At 36.4% G+C, this 26,010-nt stretch overlaps 1 protein-coding gene across 2 annotated transcripts; it reads right to left on the minus strand.

Moving 5' to 3' along the window:
- Nucleotides 1-146: 146 nt before the first annotated feature.
- Nucleotides 147-26,010, minus strand: TCEA1 (transcription elongation factor A1). Of its 2 annotated transcripts, none has more exons than XM_053941830.1 (10): nt 25,888-26,010; nt 19,937-19,999; nt 15,419-15,524; nt 8,093-8,180; nt 6,925-7,073; nt 5,024-5,080; nt 4,015-4,169; nt 2,498-2,644; nt 1,508-1,579; nt 147-454 (listed from the first exon to the last, which is right to left on the minus strand). In XM_053941830.1, exons 1-10 carry the CDS (start codon nt 25,954-25,956, stop codon nt 446-448), a joined length of 915 nt encoding a protein of 304 aa, XP_053797805.1. In that variant the 5' UTR covers nt 25,957-26,010; the 3' UTR covers nt 147-445. The 2 variants fall into 2 exon arrangements, with proteins under 2 accessions (XP_053797805.1, XP_053797813.1); XM_053941838.1 differs by lacking the exon at nt 25,888-26,010 and adding an exon at nt 25,438-25,456.

The raw sequence follows: 26,010 nt of genomic DNA on the forward strand, positions 1-26,010 counted from the left end.
GAGCAGAGAGAAACAAATTTCTTTCTTACAACCGAGCAAATGTGGAGAGGCAAAATACACACAGGAGGAGTGTGTATGTTTCAGACCACAAAAAATACAGTACATTATTCACATTGTTAGAAAAAAACAAGACAATTACCAAAATGTTTAACTGGTAAAAGTTTAATGTCAACTTACTTATAAAAATGAAAAAATATTTTAAAATTCACCATACAATTGAGCAACCTGGCCCTACTGACTACCAGCTATAGGAAGGCATTTAAGGAAATGATGGTTGTGTCAAAACAAAAGCTAACTTGAGGCATGTATGCTGCTTTGAAATAAAAAGAAAAGAAAAACCAAAAAACCCTCTAATTTGCAGGAAGCTAGATGCTTAGCCTAGTTTTTAAAGCTAATTACAAAATCCTCGTTCATACTGGTCCAGATGTCTTGACAATTTCTTCTTCTAACAGAACTGTCAAAAGAAAAGAATGTTTTATGAGATTTTCATACATCTTACTTCTAAATCTCTGCAAGAAGAAACAGAAATACAACACCATACTTAGGATACGGAAATCAGTAACTAAAGCATTTGCTTATATTTTAACCATTCCTTCAGGCATCTGTATACAGACACTTCTGTAACTGCCACCTTACAAAAGGTTTTAAGGAGAAATATACATTTTCAGGTACTGCAAACAATTCCATCAAACGATTTCTAAGCTTTATGTATTATTTAGATATTTGAACAATATTCAGCAATAAGCTACGTAAACCAAGATGCACAGAATATTTTTTTATGTGACAGTCTTAATGTATATCGTGGCATGGCCCTGCAGAGCTGCAGCATTCTTAACATAGAAAAATAACAGAATGAGGTTACCATGCTTCCTATGGCATGTGATCACACCTTAAACTGTAAATTTTACAAGCCTTCATTTCAGTGTTTCTCTATTTTATTGAACTACCAGTGTTTCTCAGAAGCTTTACAAATTCCTGTTTCCCAAACTTAAAAAAAAGATTCAATCAAGTTATCACTGCCCTACACTTATCCTGGCACAGGAATACAGCATCAGTCATCTCTCTTTTTTATTGCTTCTTCTTTTCAGAATCGCAAAAAAACAGAAAAAACAATAACAACAAAAGGTCTAAAAAAGGCTTGTTACACTCACCAAAGCAGAGATTAAAACCAGTTAAAAGACTTTGGGTGAAGAAAGAGAAAACACAGTGACCAGCTTGTCACCATTTCGTATGGCAAAGCAGTATTGTAACTAAATGTCGCAAGGACCAAGTCCTGATTTCTCTCCCCCTTTGCCACCAACCTTCTTGAGAGATCTCACACTTGCAGTCAAAAATACATTTCTGATTTAAAGCTATTTTTCAATCTCAACATGTAATATCATTAATGGGTTAAGAAGTAACCCAAAAAGTCAACAGAAAGTGGTTTGTCACATTTACTGTAAACCCAAATTAACCACAGAGGCTGGCTGCCTGCTATCAAATATGCAGAGCAGTCTAACAATCTTACCTTCCATCTGTTTCCACATTCATTACAGACAACAAACGTTGTCATGGGTTCATCAGCACTGCGGGTTTGAACCTTTGGCAAAGGCAAGAGCCAGAGCAGAAAAGGAAAATTATTATCTTCAATTTTTGTTAGTGTGTGTTCAATGTAACTGTTTAAATCAAAGTTTAACATTAAGGAAAGAAATTTGCATAAAAATACAAGTTAACTTTATGTATCAACTGAAACTGGGCTTTTTGCCTCACTATAAAGCCATAATAAACTTGGATTTTGAGAGATTTAATAGCACTAAAATACCAATTTCTGCATTGAAACTGCGCACATATTTCTAGGAGCAGATTCTACACTGAAAGTACAATGTCCACTACAGCTTCACATACATTTACCAATGTAAAGGCTTAAAAGTCTCATGACTGAAAAACAACTTGCTATTTAAAGCATCTGATAAACAATATAAAATACAAATGCAGCTGATCCTATGATGGAAATGACATTCCCTGAAACACTGTTAGACAAATTAAAGCACCCTTCCTGTGGCTGTAGGAATGACTGTAAATCAGGGTCTAGTGTTAGTCAAATGGTACATTAAATATACATAAAAATATACATGTGCATATATGTATATATAATTTTCTGCTTTTAGTCCCTCTGTAAAAATAAGCTTACACACATTAAAAAAACAGTATATCTCCTCCACATAAAACCCTTATGAATATGATGTAGTAAGAAGAATTATCAAGAATTCAGCATCGCAAAGAAACTCAAGTTTCAATCTATATAGATATTCAGCTTGGATCTACATAAAACTTTTGGCAAATAAATACAACAAACTTGCTTTACACAAGCACAACTAAGTAGATCCAGCTATCTTCACATTTTATAATTTGTCAGCATTTAGTTCATTTTGCAATTCCAAATTTTTTTTCTCTGACAATCTTTATATAGGACTTAAGGTTTGAAAAAGGAAAACAAAGAGTCTGAATAACCACGCACCTGGGTGTATGTACAGTTCTTCTTTTTGCACTTGCCACACGTAAACAGATCAGTTTGGGTACCTCCTGTTTTAGCCATCTGGTGCTCTCTGATAGCTTCTTTGGTCAGATTTTTGCGCATTTCTTTCAGCTCATCACTTGCCATTTCCTACAAAGGACAAAGAGCAGAGTTTACTAGGGAGTTTTAGCTTAAAACAAGTTATCACTGTGTGAGCCAATACAATTTTTTACTTAGAATCCATGAGCAACAACTCTGTTGAAGGGCAATGTAATTCTATACATTTTTAATTTTACAAGATTTAAGCTGGACTATTTCACAGCACAGAAGCTACAAGAAGTTAAAAATGTTCTCTTTTTTAACATAGATAGGAAAAAAAAGTACAAGTTGCAACGTCAAACATCTAGAAACATTTCTATGCAAATACACTTCTGAAGTTCAGAAATATAAGCAAGGCAAAGTAGCGGACTTAAAAGTCCTCCAAAGAGGCAAAAAAGATGTTCTCCCTAAGTTAGATCCTTGGATAATTATCTCATTGACCTACATAACATTTATTACAGGAAAAAATTTACATTTTTTTGACTTCCATATTTGTACTGATAAATACAAGTACAGCCATAATTTACCATATGTCATCAAAAATCATATAAACTTTGTTTCTAAACACTAACCAAAGAGTTCAGAATCACCCATTTTCTTTTTCCTTTAAAATAGTTTTAGTGCACAGGATCTTCACAAGGTCTAGTAATCAAGTGTGCACAGCAAAACCAATTTGTTACATTTTTCTTCAATACAATTTTTTTCACTATCCCATGTAGATGTGGAATGAAAATCTTGTATCAATGCTTTTTCACTTCAGAAGTAATCTTAACACTAAGGGGGTTTTAGCTATTTGACATTTTAATCCAAAACATTAATCAAACAAACAATGTGCACTGGACAGGACGAAATATATGTTGGTGCATATGTACATAAATACGTAGAACAAAGAAAATCAAAATACATACTGAAGGTACAACTTGCTTTTTTTACACATTCTTTCACCAGCCTGTTTGTCCTAACCTTTATGTAAAGCTATAGTTAAAAAAAAAAAAAAACCAAACAAAAAAAAACCCATCACAACTTTCTTTTGGAATAAAGTTAGTCACGATTTTCATTAGTTGACCATAGCTAATTTCTCTCAGCCTCCAAGACACTTCTTTATATCTCATTTGAGGGGGCAGAATCTAACACATAGAAGCAGTACTAGAGAACTGAAACAAGATGTTAACAAGATACACTTTCATTTTTCTCTCCCATAAAATATCATTTTCCATTTAAATTTCTACATCTATTTTCACTTGTAAAGACACTTTCATGCCCTCTACCCAACACAGCCCTGTAATTCAGATTCTGCAAGCCACAAAAAAGCCAGTCTTTCAGAAGTATGCCAGCCTACACAAATTACTTTTATGGCTAATAAATACAGGCCAGGATGTAAGTCCAAGAGGGAAATAGTTTAAAACCTGTGCTTTACTTACCTCTGCTGTCATTTTAGCAAACTTGTCAGGAGGAATGTTTCCACATAATACATTTTTCCTTAGGTTAGGGTTCTTTGCATCCTTGAGATTCGCTATCCTACTTCGTACCCTATTTTTGTATTTCATATCAGTGTTTTTTAATTCTTGAAAAATAGGTGCTTTGGATTTAAGGAACAAAACATGGATAAGTAAAATAGAGTAAAACATTAACAAGTAAAACAGAGTACTAGAAAGGATTAATTCTGGGGGGCAAGATCTAAACCAATGTACTTCTCCACTGTTCGTCAAGTCCTCCTCCCACCCCAACCAACAGCTACTTTCCTGTTTAACGCAGCAGAATTCACAACCTTCTGAAGCCTAATCATAGTTTAGCACAGGGTCAGTGAAATAAGAATTTTTGGGTAGTAGGACCTCAACTGTAACTGTGAAAAGTCACCCATAACTTTACGTCCAGTTTCTTGATCTCATTCTGAGAATTAGTTCATTTCTGAATGAAATATACAAACAATGATAGCTTGCGAACACAATTTTTTTTGTTAAAAAAAGAAGCACAGACCTCTGTTCTGGAACGATTCAAACACTGGTACCAGAACCACCCTTTTGAGAAAGGTTCATTTAGAAATAAACTTGTAGAAAATTAAATAAAGACACTAAAAAATTATTAAGACTGTTAACAAGAAAAAAATTTTAAATAGCATAGAAAAGCCGAACATTTTATGTAAGAATACTTCAAAAAGATATAATATTGCAGCTACAAGGAAAACATACTGAGCCAAAAAGAACCCACACACACTCACCTACATGCATTCCTGCATATTTTAAGGCAAATCATTTAGGTTGGGCTGTTTTTTTAAACACTACATTTATGTACTGATGTGTTGAATACAGTTGCCATTTTTGTTTTGAGAAACACTCAATATATAGATGAAGTTAATTAATTTAAAAATTACTGTGTTTTTCAAAAATACTACTCCTGCCCTAGAGCCCACAGATATACAGCAAAGGATATCTTCTTCAATCTGAGAACCCAGTTCTTCTTCATCAGCACCAATAGCAATGTAATCATCTGAGGAAAACAAATTATAAAATATTAGCAACCTGACACTCTGTGTTCTATATCCCTGGGATCCCTATAATTCCAGAACGCTGTAGCTCAGCAAATTATAAAACACTTGCAGAGTATATTCTTTTTGTATATGTAATTTTAATTTACTGCGTACTTAACCTTTCAAAATTTATTACTTCGAAGAACACAAATAAGTGAAAGAAGCAGAACAGAAGTTTAAAAGAGTTAAAAACATTTAAAAACCAAAAAAACTTCTGACACCTAGTTGTAAACACAAATAGAAACAAAAAACACTGTTACACAGAAAAATCTAAAATATTCCAATAGGCTTGGCATCCCTCCCATCTCCACAGCCTGTGCATAGAACAGCCTATTATAAAAGGGAAACATTTTATCTTGTTTAATCAATTGTTTTAGTCCATACAATACAAGAATTAGCAAATAAATATTTTGTATGCATGGAAGAGAAAAATTTCATTAGAAACATGGTAATTAAATAACAAACAATCTTATTAGATTTTTTTAAATGCAAAGCAGAGATGTGTCATAAAACATGTAAATTAGAAGAAATAGACCACAGTAGTCTTGAAGGCAATAAAACACTTGAACTAAAATGTCTCAAGATAACTGTTTATTGTTTCTGACCAAAATGCTTCCCCACAAAGACATCTGCCTTTCCAAGATAGCTTAAGAAAAAATTATATATAATGTTTGCCTCCTCATTTCAACATAGGTATATTTCGGTGAGTAATCCAAACATTGTTTGTCCTTTGATCTCATACCAAAGGCCATAAAACAAGAAAATAACCTTATGTTTTTAACTCACAGATCATCAGTTTACATTTGCTGTAGAAAGCAACACAGCAAAAAAGGTTTTTGGAAAACTATTTAAAATGAAGACTACATAGAATTATGAATATTAAGATGCTGTAGGTGACTGTCTGGTCCCAAAAGAAGTCTATGAACTATATATTCAGATGACCACTAATTCATGGTCTTTAGTCAGTTTTGCTTATTGTCTATACCTGAATGTATATGAATTAAAAGAAAGAATAAGAGTAAACACAGCTGATTCAGAAGTCTACTTACACTGGGCCAAGTTACACTAAGCTAAGAACAGAGAAATAGGAGCTGGGTCATAATTTTGATAAAGAGAAGGATGCACCAGAAAAAAAAAAATCAGGTAATTCTGAAAAGTCCAGCTTTCAGTTTGCTCCTTATCCAGCAAATCATTCAATTTGCCAGTTTAAAGACACCCAAGCGTACATGAGAGATAAAAAGGAAAAAATCCCAGAACAGTCGAGGAATTTACAGATACCTAAAAGGCATTAGGTTAAGAGCAATGCAAGACTCTATTATTCCAAGTTATCTTAATAAAATGTCAAGAATAAATCAAAATAGAAAGACAGCCTTCAAAAACTAAAATCTGAAGGTTTCCAGGACCTCTGGTGTAAGAAAGGCAGTCTTGCATATAGTCACACCCTCTAAGTCAAAAAGACTGAGACAAAAAAAAAATAGCAGCCTCTATAAAAAGATTTAAATGAAGCATTAAGGAGACAATAACATTCCTGAAAAGAAGATCCCCTGTTGGCAAGGCATCAGATGAACTGAGCCACAAAATGTCCTGAATTAGCAGCAACGAAAATGCATTTTCAAACATTCCCATGCCATCAAGGTTACTCATTACGTGCACCTTGGGTAAACTGATTTATGGTCTACACACACAAATAGATGCAAACAGGGTTTATTTGACCCTACAGGATAGGTGAAAAAGTAGAGTGGGAAAGACAGAAATAGAGAAGAAGGAAATAGTTAAACTTGAAAATATAGTCTACAAAGCTCACCTCCTGTTCTGAGAGCTGCAGAGAGCATTTCTCTACATTTCACTCGTACAGAGTCTGAAGTGCTTGGAGCCCGGGGAAAAGAAGGGATGAAAGAATTTGAGGGAGCACTACCCTCCTCCTTCCTGCTGCTGGAATTGCTACTTGAACTGCTAAAAAAAGGCAAAATGAAAACCAATATTAATGTTTTTCCCCCCTTCAAATAACTTTGTTTCTGGGCAAAATATCGGTCTTTTGCTACATCCATTTGATGGTATTCCAAAATAAGAACACAGGCCACCTTTTAAAAGTTATTTATAGCTCTAGAGTCAATACAATTTTTAAAGTGTCTTTAGACTATTCACTAGGGTATTCCACACAATAGAAACACAGCAGGTATTTCATTCCATTATGTGGCACATAAGCTTTAATTCTCAGTTCTTTACATTAACATGAAATTTCTTTTCCTCCCACAGAACTTTACTTTAAGAAACAGTGACGATACATCACACCAACATTCACTCTGCAGCAAATGCCTTGCATTCAATCTGTTTACTGTACTGAAGAGGTGCCATGGTCACAAAAAAAACCCCACAATTTATGTAGTTTTGCAAACTGTAAAACAACTTTTCAGCTTCCATCTGGACATACAGTTAGAGGTTAAACTTCAATTTTAAAATGGCTGCTGAAAAGAGATCACTAAACTCCAAAACGTATAGAAGAAATGGGCTTGCAAATACCCTTTTGTAAATGTTCTTCAGCTCCTGCAGTGACATTAATGTAGGCTTCTTTTTCTGGTAACATACTTTGTGTTTACCAAAAAAAGTGCAGAATGTTTATTAAACATAAAAGCTAACACACAAAAGAAGCATATGCAGTTACCAAAAAGCAGAGACTGAGAGTTGTTTTACAGTTCTCAAAGCTTGGTGCTAGTACCAAGAGAGGACAGAGTATCTGACAGACCCAACAGATGGAATAAACAAAACTTGTCTGGCCATATCTTGACCATTTTCTTTTAATCATGTCAACAGTAGCACAGTTTACTTCCCCAACAACACACTGTTTCTTGTACAACTCTGTCTTTCAGAAAAGAACACAGCAGCTGTCTCTAACATTACAAATTCAGACCAAGTAGTTTTATGTTAATTTATACTGAGTGAGACTATTTGCACAGCCATTAAGAATTAAGCACCTTTCTTCTCTGGCATCAGGGCTGTTTTGTGAGGAAGATGCAGGCTCCTTTTTCTTTTCTTCAGAATCTTTATCAGTTGAAGGTCCATCTGGAAATACAAAACATGAGAAACTCTCTTCTATCCAGAAATAGTAACTGATTTAAAGCAGTGGTAAAATATCATTATTTCTCCTGAACCAGTTAGAAATGCTATCAGCTCCCACTCTCTGCTTTGACCTTCTCTTTCAGTACAGCCTTCCACTTCCCAACACCCTCCCAATGCAGGAAATGGAAAACATGACAACACCTAAGAGCCTTCAAGTCAAGTCCAGCATCTGCTTAAACTGGCAGTGAAGACATGATGGAAACATAGACTTTTATGATTTATTTTTTCCAACACTACTGCATTAGGTAGACAGTAACTTCCCAGGTCTCTGGAATTTGTCTTCCATGTTTTATATACTGAAGTTCCTACCACATACGTGCCATTCTTTTAAATTATAGTGTGGAAGACACCATAGTTGGCAAAATATAAAGTCATTTTCATCTTTCTGAGGAAGTTTTCCAGACACACAGACAGTATTTTCTCTGATAGCTCTTAAATTATTTGCCTCAGTATTTAAATATACTTGCATCTGCCATTCCCATTCAGGCTATGTTTCACTACGATTTTATAAAGAATAAAGACAAAAGTCTTTATGGAAAAGAGCAATCACAACATTTAACTCTAGCACAGTAAGAATGCATACACCCTTCCATTGTAAAGAGGATTTCAGAGTGGCTAAATTGAGTGCCTGCTTTGATTTGCTCTACAGAAAGGATGGTTCTCTACTGCCTACAGAGAAAGCCTAGTGAGATTGGCATCACTGATTGACAGATTTTGTGAATTCTTCTTTCCAAGCCCTTATAAAGCTGCTATTACACTTCTAAATTTGTAGACTGTATTACTGGAATAAGCATATATTATAAACTTTAAAATTAATTAAAAACAGAACAAGAAAAGGAGGGAAATCTCTTAAGGCTCAGTCTTGCCAACAAAGATGTCCTGAACTAAGCATGTAAATCCTTGCTTTAGCATCTAAAAGTATCCTTATTTCCAGTGGAAGCCCATCCCTGTGCTTCTCAGAGGAACTTGGTTGTATGTAATTCACAAATCGGGGTCTCTTCAAACATTGAGCTTTTTCATTTAAAAGAGTAGAAAAGAACTGCACTGACTTTATTTTTATAGGAACAATAAACTGAACATGATTTTGATTCCTTCCTTAACCTGTGAGTTAAGGAATTTATCCAATCAAACACCACTTTTAACCACTTTGTTAAAAAATCATCATAAAAGGAGAGCAGAGTCAGCAGTACTGGATCAGACTAGGCACCAATCTACTATCCTGTCTCCAGCTGCACCTATAAAGAGATGCACACAAAATAGTACAGGAACCAGAAAAGCACAAGAAGATACTTCTCCAGAGTATTTCCCCAGCCTTCAAGAGCTCACCCATTGTTTGCAATGTTGTATTCAATCCTTGATAAATTTAGCTTAGGAAAAAAAAGATAATTATACACAGATAATGCACTCAGGCTGTCTTTAATAAGCTGAAGATGTTATTCAAAAATTCCTAATAAAAATACCCATTTAACGGCTTCTGTTTATAAAAATAATTTCACTAAGAAAGCAAACAAGACTATAAGCTGAATGGGTCACATGAGTTCTCTGCTATGACAACTGAAGCGCACTAAGAGAAAGAAAACAACTCCCATTTTTAACATGCATACTCACCCTCTCTATGGCAACAACTGATTACATGATATAATCTTTAAAGATGTTCCAAATATGCATGCAATCTCATTTAACTTCATAATGTTTTAAGTACATGCTCATTTTTGTCAGAGGCTTTAAGACAAACCAGTATATCAAACAGGTATCTTGGGGTACAGCTCAAATCCTGCAAAGCAGGAGGTGTGCTTCAGCCCATTTACCTACACATTTTTTTCTGGCACACAGATTCAGGTCTGACCTGGATATCTCCTGCTTATCAGGCATACACACCACAGTGGTATAGCTGGCACCTAGATCTCTTTGATCAAACACTTCTACTTAGCCCAGCACCATTTCACCAAGGACAGGCACTTGCTAACACCTGCCAATACCCCAGTGGCTTATTTCCCTTATGGAGGGCAGGGTATACACAAGGCAAACAGATAAAAGCACACCTCCTTCTACAGCTGCAGACCAGTCTATGCCAGGATGTCTCGAACCAAGGTCAGACTTGAGCAGCTGAGACTGGACATCTTCAGCAAGTAAGTCCTCAAAACTACAGCTTCTTTAATCACTTAAGAGTTTTTGCTTAATCTAGTTTCAGAAAGCTGAAAATAATATTATCCTAAGTGTTTAAGTCGCTTTATGGGTCATAAATTGGAAAGCATTAGAAGAGATGCTTTCCATCCTTAAACTCACACAGTAATAAGGGTATCTTGTTTTATTGAAATACTGTATTGACAAAAGAACAGAACACAATTAACAGCCTCCTATGCAGCATTTCATCTATCCTCTGGGGAAAGAAAAATTATCCTTGACAAATTAAAAGCTTCTACTAATTAGCTTATTTTACATTCAATGACCTGACTCTAATACAGAGGAAGAATGACATCTAATGGGAACTATGAACAACCACAGAAATTGTAACCAAGTAAGGTGGAAAAAAATGGCCCTCCTGTGAAATGTCTTTAAAAATTCCAATGTGATTCACCTCAGGAAGTCTACAGAACATTATAAATATTTATATACTACAACCTACAAGTTGTGCAGTTCCTTTTTGCAACTCCATACAGCTATTCAAACTTAACAAATTTTTCTTCAGAAACAAATAGAAACTGTCACCAATTTTAGGACTAAAACTGTAACTTCACAGTTTTAGCTATTGCATCTTCAGGCAGCCATAAAAAAATCTCAAAGCTTTGGTTTTTTTATAAGAGAAGCTAATTTATATTAATACTTCTTCTTTAAAATACAGAGAACATGGTAGTAACAAGAATAGACTATTAGCTATTGGAAAAAGACATTCCAAGTTTAACAACTGCATTGCAGTTTCTACCTGGGTCTTGCAATTAATTTGAAAGACACTTGAAGCTTCTTCAGTGAAAAATCTCTCCAGGGTCAAAAAGACATAACAGTAGTTTGTGTTATCAAACCAAAAATTTTAATGCAATAAGATACAGCCAGATAACATAATTAATCTGAATGTTAGAAGCCATTAATAGCTTTCTCCTAGATTTTTCTATGTTACAAGGCAACACTAGACATTTGCTAGTAACGAGAAAAAATCAGAAAATATAAAGATGTAACGTTATTCATTTATAAATCTAACTTCAAATTAGGAAAAATATTAAATAAAAATTTTTCCAGAAACATTAATGAAAGGTGGCTAGTTATTACCTGGAAGCACATGAAAATTTAATTTAGCGGGATATCGTGTGTTACGTACTCAGGAATCACCACCAGAACTTGGAAAGTTTTCAGAGTATTCAGTTTAAATAAGTTAAAGGAAAGAGATAAGAGAACAGGTATCAAATTACATAGTTATTAATTTAACAACAACGTTCATATGCAATAATTATTTAGGCTCCATTTTCCAGACTCTGACCAAATAATCTTGAGATGCACAAGGCAGCTACACTTGTCAGCAATTCCTCTACAAGATGTAGTAAGGCATGAAGGTAAGATCAGTAAAGTTTCTTTTCAGTAGTAGCTCTGGGAGGAGGAATATCTAAAAATCCATAAGTAAACAACAAAATTATGAACTGTTTGCTAAAGATGTTATCATCAGTGACAAAAGACCATAACACATGGACTTAGTCACTATATGTGTTTTTCTCTTAAATACTATAAAGCATTGTGTGTTATCTCTCTACTGATTAGCTTAAAAAATTACAGACCTACTACCAGTACATGAACAGTTCCAAATATACACTTCACAAGAGGTGATTTCTTCAGCTCATACTCGATATGAAAATGAAACTACTGAAATTGTTTTTGCACTTGATTCTGCTTGATGTCTTATAAAGACATGTACTCTTCTTATCAAAAGTAAATAATATTCATAAATGCTATTAGACTCCAATTTAAGAACTTGCTTTTCCAGGAACATTTTTTTTTTCAGCAAAGCCAGTAGGCTTTGAGATGTCCTTGAACAACTTCACTTACGACAGCATTAACATACCTGTAAGATAGTCCTAGACTGCACCTGCTGGCTCCAGGAGAATCAAATCCAAGTTTGAAATAACAAAGGATTTTGTGAGCAAAGTAATCTTAGTATAAAGACTTCTGTGATGCCTGACTGGTGTTATTAACACTTAAACACTCTTAAAATAAAATTACTCAGGCATGCCCTTCTTTGAAATAGGCATTTCAAAATGTTTGTGGCCTCACTTTTAGTTTTCAATACTGGCAACAATTGCTCGCTTAACGTTAAGAACATTGTGCCATGTTTCTGCATTTTGAGTTCAGTATATAAAGTTACTGAAGGAAAGTTTACCTACAGGTCTGGACATTCTTTTTCACTGTATACTCTTCAGTTCAGCAAGTAATTATTTATTATGAGGGTTATATTTCTTAAGGAATTTTTGTTGCTTTTCTGACATAAGAAACACTTCTGACAACCTAAATGAGTGTGCATAAACTCATTATCTGCACAGCATACTCTGTATATTCAGCTTGGCAAAACAATCATTATTGGTAAATTCCATGTTATAACTGAGCAGCATTTTATTCTGAGAGCTGAATTTAGCTCCTTATGCAAATTCTGACCATCTCTGCTGTGTAGTTTAACTTTCAGAAAGTATCTGAAAGGGACCTTGCACTGTGGCTCACCCAGTGAGTCACTTCAGATGGTCACAAGCCCTCTGCTGCACAGCTTCTGACCCCTCCAAAAAACGTTTGGTAACCTGGGAAGGCTCAAGTCAAGCCACAAAGATCTGGTGATTCACAACTCAAAACTTTGATTTGTTCTCATGTTTCCCGTGCATTCCTAAAAACTAAATTCTGATAGCATCGAACTGAAACATTACATGCAGCCTGAACAGTGAACAATTCTTGCCTAAATTCAAAATGTCATTTATAAAAATAACTCACAAAGACTTCAGAGCTCTGAGTACAATGCTTGGTACGATTAACAGCTGTCCGCTTCTGCTGCCATCTTTGCTCCATACCATTTTACATGCACTATAAACAGCATAATCGAAACTGATTTCTCAAGCAGCTCAACATACGGTATTTCGTATTCTTCCAAGAAAGTCAAAACTAATGATAAAACAGAATAAGAGTACTTTGTAAGATTCCCACCCATACTTATACCCTATCTTTCACAGAAACTTTTCACATGAAACTTTATGTTCTAATGAGTTACTGAGCAGTGATAAGAGCCAAAACATTTGCCTTACTATGCTTTATTATAAGATCTACATTACAACCAAGGAAAATTTAACTACCTACATTTTGAATGTAAGCAGTGCTGTATTTTCAGGATTAATTTGATTTTATGTAGTAAGACCATTACCACAATTATATTAGAGCTGGCACAATAATGTACACACAATAATATCTGTTCTGTAACAAAAATTAGCACATGAACGAAGGTCATATACTCACTGCCTCAATAAGTATTCAGTTCTGATAAATGCCAAATATTTCTTATTTACTTTCCAGCTCCTCACATGTTTGACTTCACCTCATGCAAAATGCCTCAGTTAGAGTCTTCCAACTGTGTTAAAACAATCTGAATCTAGCAAGCTATAAAAGGGGAAGGTCACAGCTGTTTGTTACTGCTACAATCCCTGTGCAGGAAACAGCAACTGCAAACAGGCTGGACCAAAAAGTGATAGTTGAGATTTCAAGCCAGAAGAAATTAACAAAACAATTCGTTTCCAACTGGTTGGTTTCCAGCTCTGGTCTTCTGGATAGCCACTCCAGCATTAGTTGTAACACAGGAGGGAGCAAAGAGGCACCTGTGCAGAAGGGAAGTCAGGACCGCTCCTTTACATAGCAGCCCACACCCAGATTGACCTGCTGTGACCTTCAGGCACCACATTCTTACCCAGACTACTACAGCATGGAAACCCTCCAGGCAGGAGTGACACTCCCCATGTTTCACAATGTTTGAACACTTAAACACCAGTAAACTTTAAATAACAATGTATTAAGACAATTTTGACTGATTTAAGGAACTCAAGCGTTGAAAAAAATGAAACAATTATTTTTAGTGTCTCAACAAAAAAATGGCAAATCCTTTAGTCAAAGGACAGCAATAATCAGGCAGATCTCCCACTTCCTAAGGACAGCAGCATCTGAGCACACTCCAGGTGAGAATTCTTTTGGAAATGAGAGTATCTCCTCTACTGTGTTGTCTAAGCTAAGTGGCAGTATTAAAAATTTAAACTTCCAAGAAGAAAAATTAACTGTCACCAAATAGTGATAGGGTTTTGTTTTTAAAACTTAGACTAATAACTTTTAATAACTTGAGAGCTAAATCACTCAATCCAGCAGCTACTTTTAGAAGTCTTTAGAGCAACTGATGCTAATATGCAAGTCAATTACTCCACTTATATACCTTACCACTTTTATATACTGATATATTAAAGTTGGACTTCTACTTTTAAGTTTAAAATTAAAAAGTATATTACTATCACTATTTACCAGTTAACTCTGACCAGATCCTACACTATATTAAGTACTACCAAATACCTTTGAATAAAACCCTAACAGAAAGGTTTTAAGCTTATTAATTGCTTTAAGGGAAATTAAACAAAAAGTATTAAGTTGCTAATTAGTAAGCTGTTTAAAATTATGAAGGTTTTAGAAAATGCAGCTGTTTCTCACTACCTGTAAGTTCTAACAGATTTTAACATAATTTTTACTGTTTTTTTTCTCTTCAGAAATCACTTCATAACCAAACATCAAAGCCTCCACACTCTCACATGAGATTTTGCACCAGTTCTTCACAGTACTTGTTATATTTGACAAAGAAAATAGTCAAGAAGTTTGTTAGTGCTTAGTGCTGCAGTACAGTCACCCCAGCACAACTGCAGGCAATGAGACTTCAGAAATGAATGACGTCAGAGAACCTGATTTCCTGCTGCCTGCCAGCCCCAATAAATTACATTAACTGTTTCTCTGCACACACTCTCACAGTAATGGCCTGGTGAGAGGCAGACTAAAAAACCAATTACACCAGTGCAGGAAGTTTCAATATTCACACAAAAGCATAAATATGTCTAAAGCAAGGCAGTGTTGATGATGAGCACCAAGGCTAGACAGAGTTAAAACATGCAAGAGCAAGGACATTTCTGTTGCCATACCTAACAGCTTTTTCCAAGACTTGATAAGAGATTTTGCTAAAGATGTAACCTCTTCATCTGTGCTTTGCTTGCGTATTGCATTCACTGACATTCCAATTCTGGTAGACTGCAAAGGAAATAGAAATGTACATTATCACAAGTGACATTAAGGCAACTTAACAAGTAAACATATACAAATTTGTACTTTGATATTAATTTTTACAGTATCTTTTTTCTTTTGTGGTGGGTTTGTTTCCTTTTTTCTTGTGATTATCAAGACAAAATATTGCAAGCCTTTATAAAAATTACTTTAACAACATGGACATTTTAAAAAGAAATACAACAGTGTTACCATCTGTCTTCACCACAAAAGTTTGGGGAGGGGTGGGCAGTGGTGGTGGGCACAAGGGTTAAGGACTGTATTTATATTTCAGCACTATAAGAAGCTTGCTAACTTCTTCACTGACACCATACTCTTAGAATTCCCATTTAGTGGCTGTGGAAAAAACTGCAATACCCAGCTGGGAGCAAGCATGTTTTAGGTACTTAAAAATTTTGCTGATACTGAGATTCTTTAGAATCGTTAGCACAGAGAGTTCTGACTTCAGATAGAAGCAGAACTCTCTGTGTTTAAGATTTTAAAGAATGAGCTACCCTATCTTTCTGAAAAGGCCGAGACAGTGACAAGCTTTAAGCCTTTGTCACTACTGCCACCTACAGAGTGAATATGAGAGTAAATTACAATTCATGCCTTTCAAGACTCAGAAGATGAGGACATAAATATAGCTCAACAGTAACATTTTAGAAGATTTATGGCTAATGCGTACATGTAACAAGGAGAAAATTTCCACCCTTTTAGCTTCACAAGAGGAGAAAAGCATTTAACAATATAAATAAGGATTTTATTATCCTTTTGTATTCTGACTGATGACTAATTTTTTTTATTTGTTGTCAAGATGCTCAGTTTTGTTGCATTACCATTTACAGGACTTTCTAAATATAAATTACTCTACTTACTTTTGCAATAGATCATCATAAATTTCCTTCTTCTTAAAATGAAAATGTAAATTTTTGTGGCTTGCTAAAAATGGAAATTATTTGTTCCTGTATTATCCTAAATTACTTCTTACAATCCAAACAACACTTTCTGAGGCACCACGGATGTGCTAAATGACTGGAAACATACTGAAATAATCCATAGCTATTTCAGCCAAGGAAACACATTAAATAACCTCAGGCCTGAGCATCAGCTCGAAACATGTATTTAAAGGAAACAGATGGTTACTCACCTGTAGCTAAAATGTTCCAAGATGGACTCTGCTCACTCACATTAATGGTACTGGCCATTTCACTTGGTATTTTGAACACTTAAATCTCAACATTATGTTCAGACAGTAAAAAATAACATGTCCTTGAAAATCCATAAAATACCACATCTGGATGAGAAGAATGTATCTACCAAAAATTTCAACCCTCCATTAATAGCTGGGCACAACAGCAGCCTATTCTTATCAGCAAAGGGAAAACACACAAACTTACAGACTTAGTTAACTAAATAAAATCCAAAAACTCAAGTAAAACTCAAAACTAAACAGAAAAAATTCTTCTTCTGATCACACAAGAGAGACAGTTTATGAGAACTTTCTGAACTGCCAGCTTTCTTAAAGCAGTACATAAAAACAACTCATCTATTTGCTTTTATAGAGCACTGGATCAGGTCTACCTGAAGAGAGGAGGTAATGATCTACTAATTTATCTGCCTTCTAACTGGCACAGATAGTCACAAAAGATCAGTGTTCTACTCTCAAAATTACTATATTTTAGTGACAAACCAGCTGACAATATTTGAAATTTCCTTAGTTGGCCTGTCTGTAAAGCTGTTCTTGTGATTGCCATTGTTAAGTGATAAACTCCAGTATTTTCATTCTTCCCCACTTTAAATTCTAGAGCACTTTACATCTGCTTTCAGAGTAAAGCCAGACAAAGACAGCATAAAACAGCTTTTTTCACCCTGAAGCACTGAAGCTTTGGCCAGCAGCCCTCAGTAGGTGCGAGCAGCAGTGAGCATAAGTAACCTATGACAACACAAAGCAGAGCACATGGTGGCAGCAGGTATTCTCTAAACCAGAACAAATGCAAAAATGTAAGGAACAGAGCTGTGGAGGAAGAGCAACCACCGAAGCAAGCAGACCGTGCTTCCAACTTTAAATTATAAGTGTATGAGGATAGAGAATTGGTGAGCACTGAGACAAAGCAGAGCCAAACCAACCACTGCAGAATAACCACCCCTGGGTTTCTAGTCTTGCCAGTGAACTGGCCTGAAGCCATTAACAAGGGCTGCACATCACAGCCTAGTTCTGCACATGTGTGTAATTTCCTGTAAAACCTGTTTGTGCAAATAAAGCCTGACTGTGTTGCTCACTGTTTAGCTGTGCACTAACCACCACAATTAGCACCAGGGACATGATGCCTTTATTGCTGTGAAGCTGCTAAACAGATTTGCAAGTCAGACCACTGGATAAATTGTGTGAGGAAGCCTATTGGCTCCCTGCCTAGCTGAGCAAGGATCAGCTTGCTTACATAAAACTCATCAGATGTAACACAGTGGTATTATTGCCTGCAATCACTTCAGTTTTCTGTGAAAATAAATGTGGCAAGAAAGAGACAGTACACCAGCACAAGTCCAGACTACTAATATGCACCTTCCTGTTGCACATACCTGAGAAACTAGTCAGAGGACCTCATAATTTCAGGCTGAAGTAGCAGTGGTATTACATGAAAAATCATAACTTCTCTTATTACACAGGAATAACAGAGCTAGTAGAGCTTTTCTCAATGTAGCCAGCTTTCAAAACTTCGTAAAAATGGGTATGGAAGCATGCTTTTCACTTTTGTTCCACATTTCATCAATTCAAACACATTTATCAGAAGTCTTGATTTACACAAAGGAAGATAGTAGCTCCACTATCTCATGATCATCACCCTTCTTGACACTGGCACGCTAATGATCCACCACCAGAGCAGTGAGTATGATTACTTCGCATTTCAGCTCTCACTCCGAGTCCACCATTGCTTAAGCAAATTTGGGAGGCCAACAAAGAAAGTTTATGGCAGACTTAATATATTATCAAACTCCTAAGAATAAAAAAAAACAATTTGAGTCCCAATATGTTGCTAAATGCAATCTTATGCAGTGGAACTGTTTTGAATACAGCAATGGATATTTATGAAAAGCTTCCTAACTAAGGCACAGACAATGCACTATGCAAGAGTATCCCAAAGTACCTGAAATTCCAGAGCACTTGCAGAGAGATTTTTAATTCCAAAGTCAAAATAATATTACTATACTTAAAGCAAAATATAATTTGCATCAAGACCTGCACAAAGAAACTCCAAAGAATCAGGTTAACCAGCGGGGTTTTCTGGGTTTTGTTCTTGTTTTGTGTGGGGTATTTTTTCTGGGGGGTTTTGAGTTTGTTTTCTTTTTAAAGAAGAAGGCTGAACCTAGGGGACAAAGTATCACAGTTGTACCAACATTTATGCATAAAAGTGACACCTAAAAAATCCTATTTTCTGTCAGAAACAGTATTAGTAATAACTTACTAAGTACATTCTGCAAGCATATAGGATGTATGAATCAAAAATGTTACTGTTTCTTTAAAATTTGAACTTTATGCTAATTCTTTATCTCTGACTATTCATAACCCCTTAGAAAAAAGTTACTTTTCAGTCTCCTCCAATTTATTTGGCTACTGCAGGAAATCAGGTCTCAGATTTAACTCTGACATTTGAAAATTTTCAGACAGGGAATATCTGGCTAGTTTGGAATAAAAATTGCTCACTGATGAATTACATGACAGGAGCTGAAACATGACATGTAAGGAAAGTTTGTTTTTTGAAAGAATTTGCAAATAATACATGAAATATTGTTAAATATGTAAATCTAAGTAACATTAGTGAGAGTATCCATGCAGCTGGGAGAGATCCATCACTCCAGCACAGAAGAGTAAAAGAGGAGAATAATTACCTTAAGAAATACATAACTCAGAATGAAGGAGGGGGGATGTGGAGTGTTTGTCAAATACAACTTGCCTAAAAGGTATCAACTATGTTTCTCCTCACTTACAAGACAAAACCAGAACTAACTATATAAGAAAAGATGGTATCAGCTGTAATCAGGTGCATTCTCCTTCAAGAGGAAGGAAACACACCACATTTGTCTTAGAGTAAAAATGTGAGATTCTATGTCCGGTAAATTTGTAAGCAGCTCTTCTCTCTTGTCCATGACAAAATTCACGACTCTCAACTTAATCAGAAAGACAAGCTTTAAGAGTTTGCTACTGGAAGAAAATACTCAAGAGAAGTGTGCTACATCGGGTGAAGTGACACTAGACTACCATGTAAACAAAACCGATGCTTCCAAGGACTTTGGATTTAGGAATTTATTTAAATAGTGTAACCTTCTACCAAATCTGCTGGCTCCATCTTCTTCATTAGGGAGTTAACATTTGCAACGCAACAACAATAAGAAAGTCATACCTGTAGTAACTCAAGGGTCATAGGAATATTCTTAAGCTCCTTCAACAAATCAAGAGCTCCAGCCTAAAAAAAAAGAAAGAAAATAAAAAAGTCAAGTTAGTAGCAATCAGGAACTTCAAATAAAATATCAACAATATAATCCTATCTGCCTTCAGGGACACATACTGGGTTCAAACCACCAGTTCTCAATTTATCCACAGAACTAGAACAAGGAATGTTCCACTTCAGAAACTCTAAGCATTAACAGGCCTTAACTTGGAAATCAAAGTATTCACTCAAAGACTAGGGGAGTTTTACCCCATGTAACTCAAATGACAGTCAAAGCATTCTGTCAATTACTACTTAACCAGCACATATCTTCAAGGGTGCTTCGCTTAACAGCATCAGAAACAATCCAGACAACAGCAGCAATTTTCAGTTCAGAACAACCACATCAGTTTTAGCACAAGAACGTGGAGTTGAGAAGCTCTGCACAGTCCATCAATAATGCACACATATATATAAAACACACACAGACATCATTCTTAACTGTATTTGTGGTGATGTGGTAAAGCCACACGTCGAGGGTTTTTCTTCTTCCCCTGCTAAGACTGTTAGGAAAGGTACTAACTAATTCTGTGTAAGCAGCTTTCTAGATAGATGATTCAAGTTCAGAGATTGCACTATTAGATGTTAACGAAGTCTATACCCAGCTACTTTAACAATTCATTTCTTAGCCATGTCGGCCTTACTTTAAAAAAGTTTGCATAAATATGAGCGCTGTAATTCTCTTTAACCTCTCCAACCTTGATGATTTACCAACTCTACTTCAGCAAAGCTCTGCAGCATCCACTTGTGACTGTGCACATGGGCTGTCAGCCTACACAAACCTCCCAAAGGCTTAGATGATTTGGCTGTTATTCAAGTGCACGTGGTGCTGAACCTGGAAGCTATGAACAGAAGGGAGGCAACAACTGCCTGTGCATGCAAGAGGCCATTCAGTTCACTCACAAGCTCAGTTAATAACCTTTTCTTCTTTTTTTTTTTTTTTTTTTTATTCATAAGGTTCAGAAATAAATCCCACGAAATTTGCATTTGCAGATCTGTGGAATTTGATTCACTTTCCTTACTTCTCAACTTAACCTATTTTATTTTGCATTTTGCTTACTTTTCAAATTCTCCCTAAACAACTTCTATTATAATGCCTGTTGCAAGGAAACTTAAAATATTCTGCTCCATCTGCAGTCTTACACTTTAACCACTAAAGATAAAATAACTACCAGGAGGTTGAGAAAGATGGAAGTGGAACTTTGGTGTCACATCTAAAAACCCTCAGCTCTGGACACCTTCAAGTGTTGGCTACAACTTTGTTTTTCAAACACTTCTGACCTCCAAACCCAAACATCTCACTAAATCCCACCTTACACAAATTCAATTAACATATAAAGCTAAAGTTTCACTATTTTGCCATGAGAGCAAAAGTTCCATTTATCTTTTATTCATTTTATACAAAACTTCTCCAGTCTTAACTTCTCCAGAATTTTAGCAGCAATGATGCAAGACGGAGAAATGTCACAATATTTTCAGGTGCTAAATTGAGTTGGCATACTAAACCATATCTTTTGCTCAACAGCCATAAGCATGGTTTCTTCTGTGCAAACACAGATCCAAATAAAGCAAGTTAATTATCTTCACTGCTACAAAACAAAATCAAATTCAAGAAAATTTTCTTAGCCAAAACAAAACTAATGACAGAAGTCAATGTGCCATTTAAAAAAATATAATCCAGTAAGACTTACCTCCAAACCAATTAAGTTATTAGCACACCGTACACAGCATGTAATTTTAAAATTAACACAGCTGATTGTAGTATGCAAATTCAATATGAAAGTAACACTGCAATGCAAAGTAGCACTCTCTTCATCTCATCTTAGAAATACAGTCTAGGCAAAATTCCTTTGCCTGTTATATTCCTTCCCAACTGCACACATGAAAACGAATTTATTATTCCCAGAGTAAATGTTTTCCAATACTAGTAACTTGATACATAGCAGGTTAACAAACCATGCAACAATTGAAAAGAAAAAAAATAGAAAACAAACAAACAAAAACCAAAAAAAACCACAAAAAAAATCCCACAAACAAGAACAAAAAAAGACAACCAAAACCCCCATAAACAAATATCAAAACCAAAAAGCCAAACCCAACCAAAAAACAACAGGTTAATAGATAATATCTACATTTTATGTTGGTTTCTGTACCAAATTACCAAAAATTGATAATGCACGAATCCTTTCTAAGCCTTCACTTCTTTAATCAATTATACTGTGCACCAAAAATTATATGCTTTAAAATTAAATTTATATTGGTTTTAAACTCATACCAACTAAACATTTTCATAATCACTTTTCTTAGCATAAAGTCAAATGCTCTCTGTATCTCAAAACTAGTGTGGAAGCTGTACAGTATAACTTGCAATTACTTTTCTCCTAATGTAAGACTTCTGTGTTCAAAAAAACTCCCAACCATTAAGACCACTGTTATAAACTCTCATTTAAAGGTATTTCTATAATTTTATAGAAAAGGAAAGACAATGTCCCATTCTCCCAGGCTGGCTGGCTTTCAATTTACCTTGTCACTTAAATTAACAGAAGTCAGCTTCATACAGAACCAGCAGATTATTCCTCCCAGCTTCTTTCAGTTGGTCAGATCACAACAGCACAGAATGGTATTCTATAGCCATATTTTAAAGCTGAGCTTGAGGCAATAGAAAATGAAGTACATTTTTGAAGACAGCAGAGCTATCCAGTTATAATTCCCTTCTACTTAAAGGAGTACACATTTAATAACACACACAATTTTATTTTCTTCTCTAAATTTACTCAAGCATTCTTGTTTTTTTTTAATCCATGGGTGCAGCCTTGGTTTTCATACCTACTCATTACAGCAGCTTAATGAAAGAAAGGTGTACTTACAACAGAAGCTCAAAGGAAGGCACTAAGGTTTTAATCCAATCACAGTTCTGAAGGAGGAGTAGTATCTATTTCAATTCGAAGCAACAGCAGAAATGTGTATCGCACAGTGCATTAAATACTAAATCAGATTATTTCCTCCTTCAAAACAAAAGAACTGCATATATAATTTCACTAAAATAGTTATGAAATCTGCACAGCTACAATTAAATCCTTAGTCAAGGCAAATCACCAAGAGTCTGACTCAGAAAGAGTGTCTGCATGGCCTGCCCTTTTTACTCATCAAAAGACATGCCACAGAGTGCTTTGCCACAACCCAGTCGCCTTTTGTATGAGAGATCAAACATTTCTTGTCATCTGACTCTTGACAGCTTCAGAGAGAGCAAGTATCAAAGCTTTTTTTCTTTCTTTTATTATTAATGCATCTCATCAAATCATTCTCTTTCAAAGACACAGACCAAATACCTGTTCTAGAAGAGTAAAAATGGAGAAAGGAACACAAGAGGTTGTCAAGAGCATCATTATTCAGTGGGTACTTGTGTAAGAATGCATTTATCAATTCTTCTTCATCTTTGTGAGACAATAAAGTACCTTTTCATAGAGACTACCTTAATTTTGCTAAAGTTAGCATTTTAACTGCAGGGGAGAATTAGGTAGGAAATCACTTTGTGCAATAAAGAAATACCTTATAAATGACAAAGACTTAGAAAAACACAGAGACACCTCCTGGTTTGAATACTAACGTACATCCTCTCCTTTGATGCCACTAAGGGTTTTTATCACGCTACACACATGTGCTTTGGACAAACTGTCAGATCTCCACTCTTGGCCACAGTGGCAGCTAACAAAGGAGCGACTTGTGTGCAGCAAGGAGCCTGACTGAAGGAGCTCTGTTTCAACACAGTACAAAAGCCCAGCACCTCTGGTGCTCCCACGCTCTCACTCCTCGCTCTCACTGCTGGGACAGAGGTGAACATGAAGGTCCAGCTCTCGCTCCAGGCAGGCACAGCCTGGCCCAGCTGTGCCCGCTGTGTTCAGCCACGTCACACGTACGCTGACCCCAAGGAAGTCACCGCAGCGCTCCCCAGAGCTCTGAAACTTAATTAGGTTACACATGTCTGAATACATGTTCCCAGCTGCTGTTAGGAATTTTATGCAAATTCCTAAGCCTCTCAAAACACAGAGAAATACCCTGTTGTCACCTGCAGCATCCCTGGTATGGCTACTACCCAGGATCATTCTCATGCCAACTGACAGCTGTAATTTTCTTTCTGTTATCAGAAGTTTTACAAATAAAATTGAGCTGGCTGCCCTTTATCAGTCTCATGACTGTGATATTTAAGTGTTTCAGTCAGCAAGTTTCCACCCTTTCAATACCTTGTTGGAAAGAGCCATGACTTCAGTTTTAGAGAAAGTGAGACGGTAAATGCTTTTGTGCTTAAATGCATAGAGAATAGAAATAAAAACAAAGAGGGAAAATAATGGAATTAATAAATGCTAGTCATAAAATATTCTTTCCTCTAGACAAGGGTCTTGCTGCCACAATGTATCATCTAAGAGTCCAAATATATCAGAGCTAAACCAAGGCATATTGAGGAACTTCACGGATTGAAGCATGGCATGTACGTGTTTACAATGAATTTGTTTGTATTCTGAACTAAACAAATCTCCTTGGTTTAATACAGTCAGTATTTCTAAAAATATGCAAATATTATTAATAATGCTCTTTATACTCTCCAGTATTAAGCAATAACAAAACTACTTCTATACAGTGGAATTGCACAGTGTTGAGTTCTGAACTATTACTGTTAATAAGCTTTTAATGCATTATCATAACACATAGGAAAAAAACCCTTAACTTTATGTATATAATACATACATATATATGTATATATATATATATGTGTATATATATAATGTATAATATATATTATATATGTATATAATTCCTAATAGTAGGAATTACAACAGTAATTCCTACTGTTGTTCCTATAACAGTAGGAACAAACAGTTCCTACTGTTGTTCCTTGCAGTAGGAACAACAATCACATATACAAGCACAAATTTACAGAGCATAACAATGTGCCCACCTGATAAACAAACAGTAAACAGAGTTGACTATTTACTTGCATGCTATTTTATGTATAACCAGGATCAGTTATCTGGTTGTTGCTCTACACTCTGATTTTACTTACTTTGATATGTTTGCAGGTACCATATGTTAAAAAAAACCATATGTTACCTCAACTCTGTATGAAGGGCATACATGACAATACCACTTCAGCTAAGCCAACTGAATCCTACCAAACTATATTCTTCCCCTGTTCTAAGGCATGAGTTATTCCTCAGATTAATAAACGCAATTAGAACTGTTGCAGGTTAAAGAGAAAAGAAAAAAAAAAAAAAAAAAAAAAAAAAAAGAAAGGAAAAAGGCTCACATTCCTCATCTGTGAAGTTTACCCACTCAATTCTGGCCCTGCCGAAGCTGGGTTTGGGTTCTTCAGTCGTATCTTAGTTTTTACATCCCACCTAAAACTCCAGCTTGCACACCTATAAGCGACAACACCCCATGTACAGAGGGCCATCTCCGCAGGCGTTCTCCTGGGGGTGACAGGTTTTCTTCCCCCCGCGCAAGGCCAACACCGCGGTTTCAGCGAGCAGGAAGCGGAGGGCGCAGCCGCTCCCAGCCAGGGCCGGTGCCCGGGCGGGAACCTCCTCTCGGCCGAAGGCGCTACGGCGAGGGTGGCGTGGCCGCCCCGCCGGGGAGCAGAAGCGGCTGCCGTCCCCTCTCCTCTGGCGGGGCCGGGGGGAGGCGCCGCAGCCCCGCGGGGCGGCGAGGGAAGCGCCGAGGCCGCCGGGCAGCGCGGGGAAACTCGGCGGCGGGAAGGGACAGGCCTCGCGCCCGCGACAAGGAGGGAGCGCGGGGCCGGCCGGGGCCGCGCCGGGACCCGCGGCAGCGCCGCCGATCCGCCTCCAGCCCCGTCCCGTCCCGGCCCTCACCGCGTTCTTCTTCTGCACCATCTTGTCCATCTTCTTGGCGATGCGGATGATCTCGTCCTCCGTGGCCATGGCGGCGGCGGCCCGGGCGGCGCCAGGCAGCGCGCGTCGAGCGCCGGCCGCGGG

Source organism: Vidua chalybeata, chromosome 1 (genome assembly GCF_026979565.1).
Source record: "Vidua chalybeata isolate OUT-0048 chromosome 1, bVidCha1 merged haplotype, whole genome shotgun sequence".
NCBI classification, from domain to species: domain Eukaryota; kingdom Metazoa; phylum Chordata; class Aves; order Passeriformes; family Viduidae; genus Vidua; species Vidua chalybeata.

Bases quoted from the DNA above. Each gene is read 5' to 3' on its own strand.
- TCEA1 (XM_053941830.1), bottom strand. From the start codon at position 25,956: ATGGCCACGGAGGACGAGATCATCCGCATCGCCAAGAAGATGGACAAG. The intron at 20,000-25,887 runs GTGAGGGCCGGG...CTTTTTTTTTAG, and splicing joins TGGTGCAGAAGAAGAACGCG to GCTGGAGCTCTTGATTTGTT. The intron at 15,525-19,936 runs GTATGACTTTCT...TTTCCTTTGCAG, and splicing joins TGACCCTTGAGTTACTACAG to TCTACCAGAATTGGAATGTC.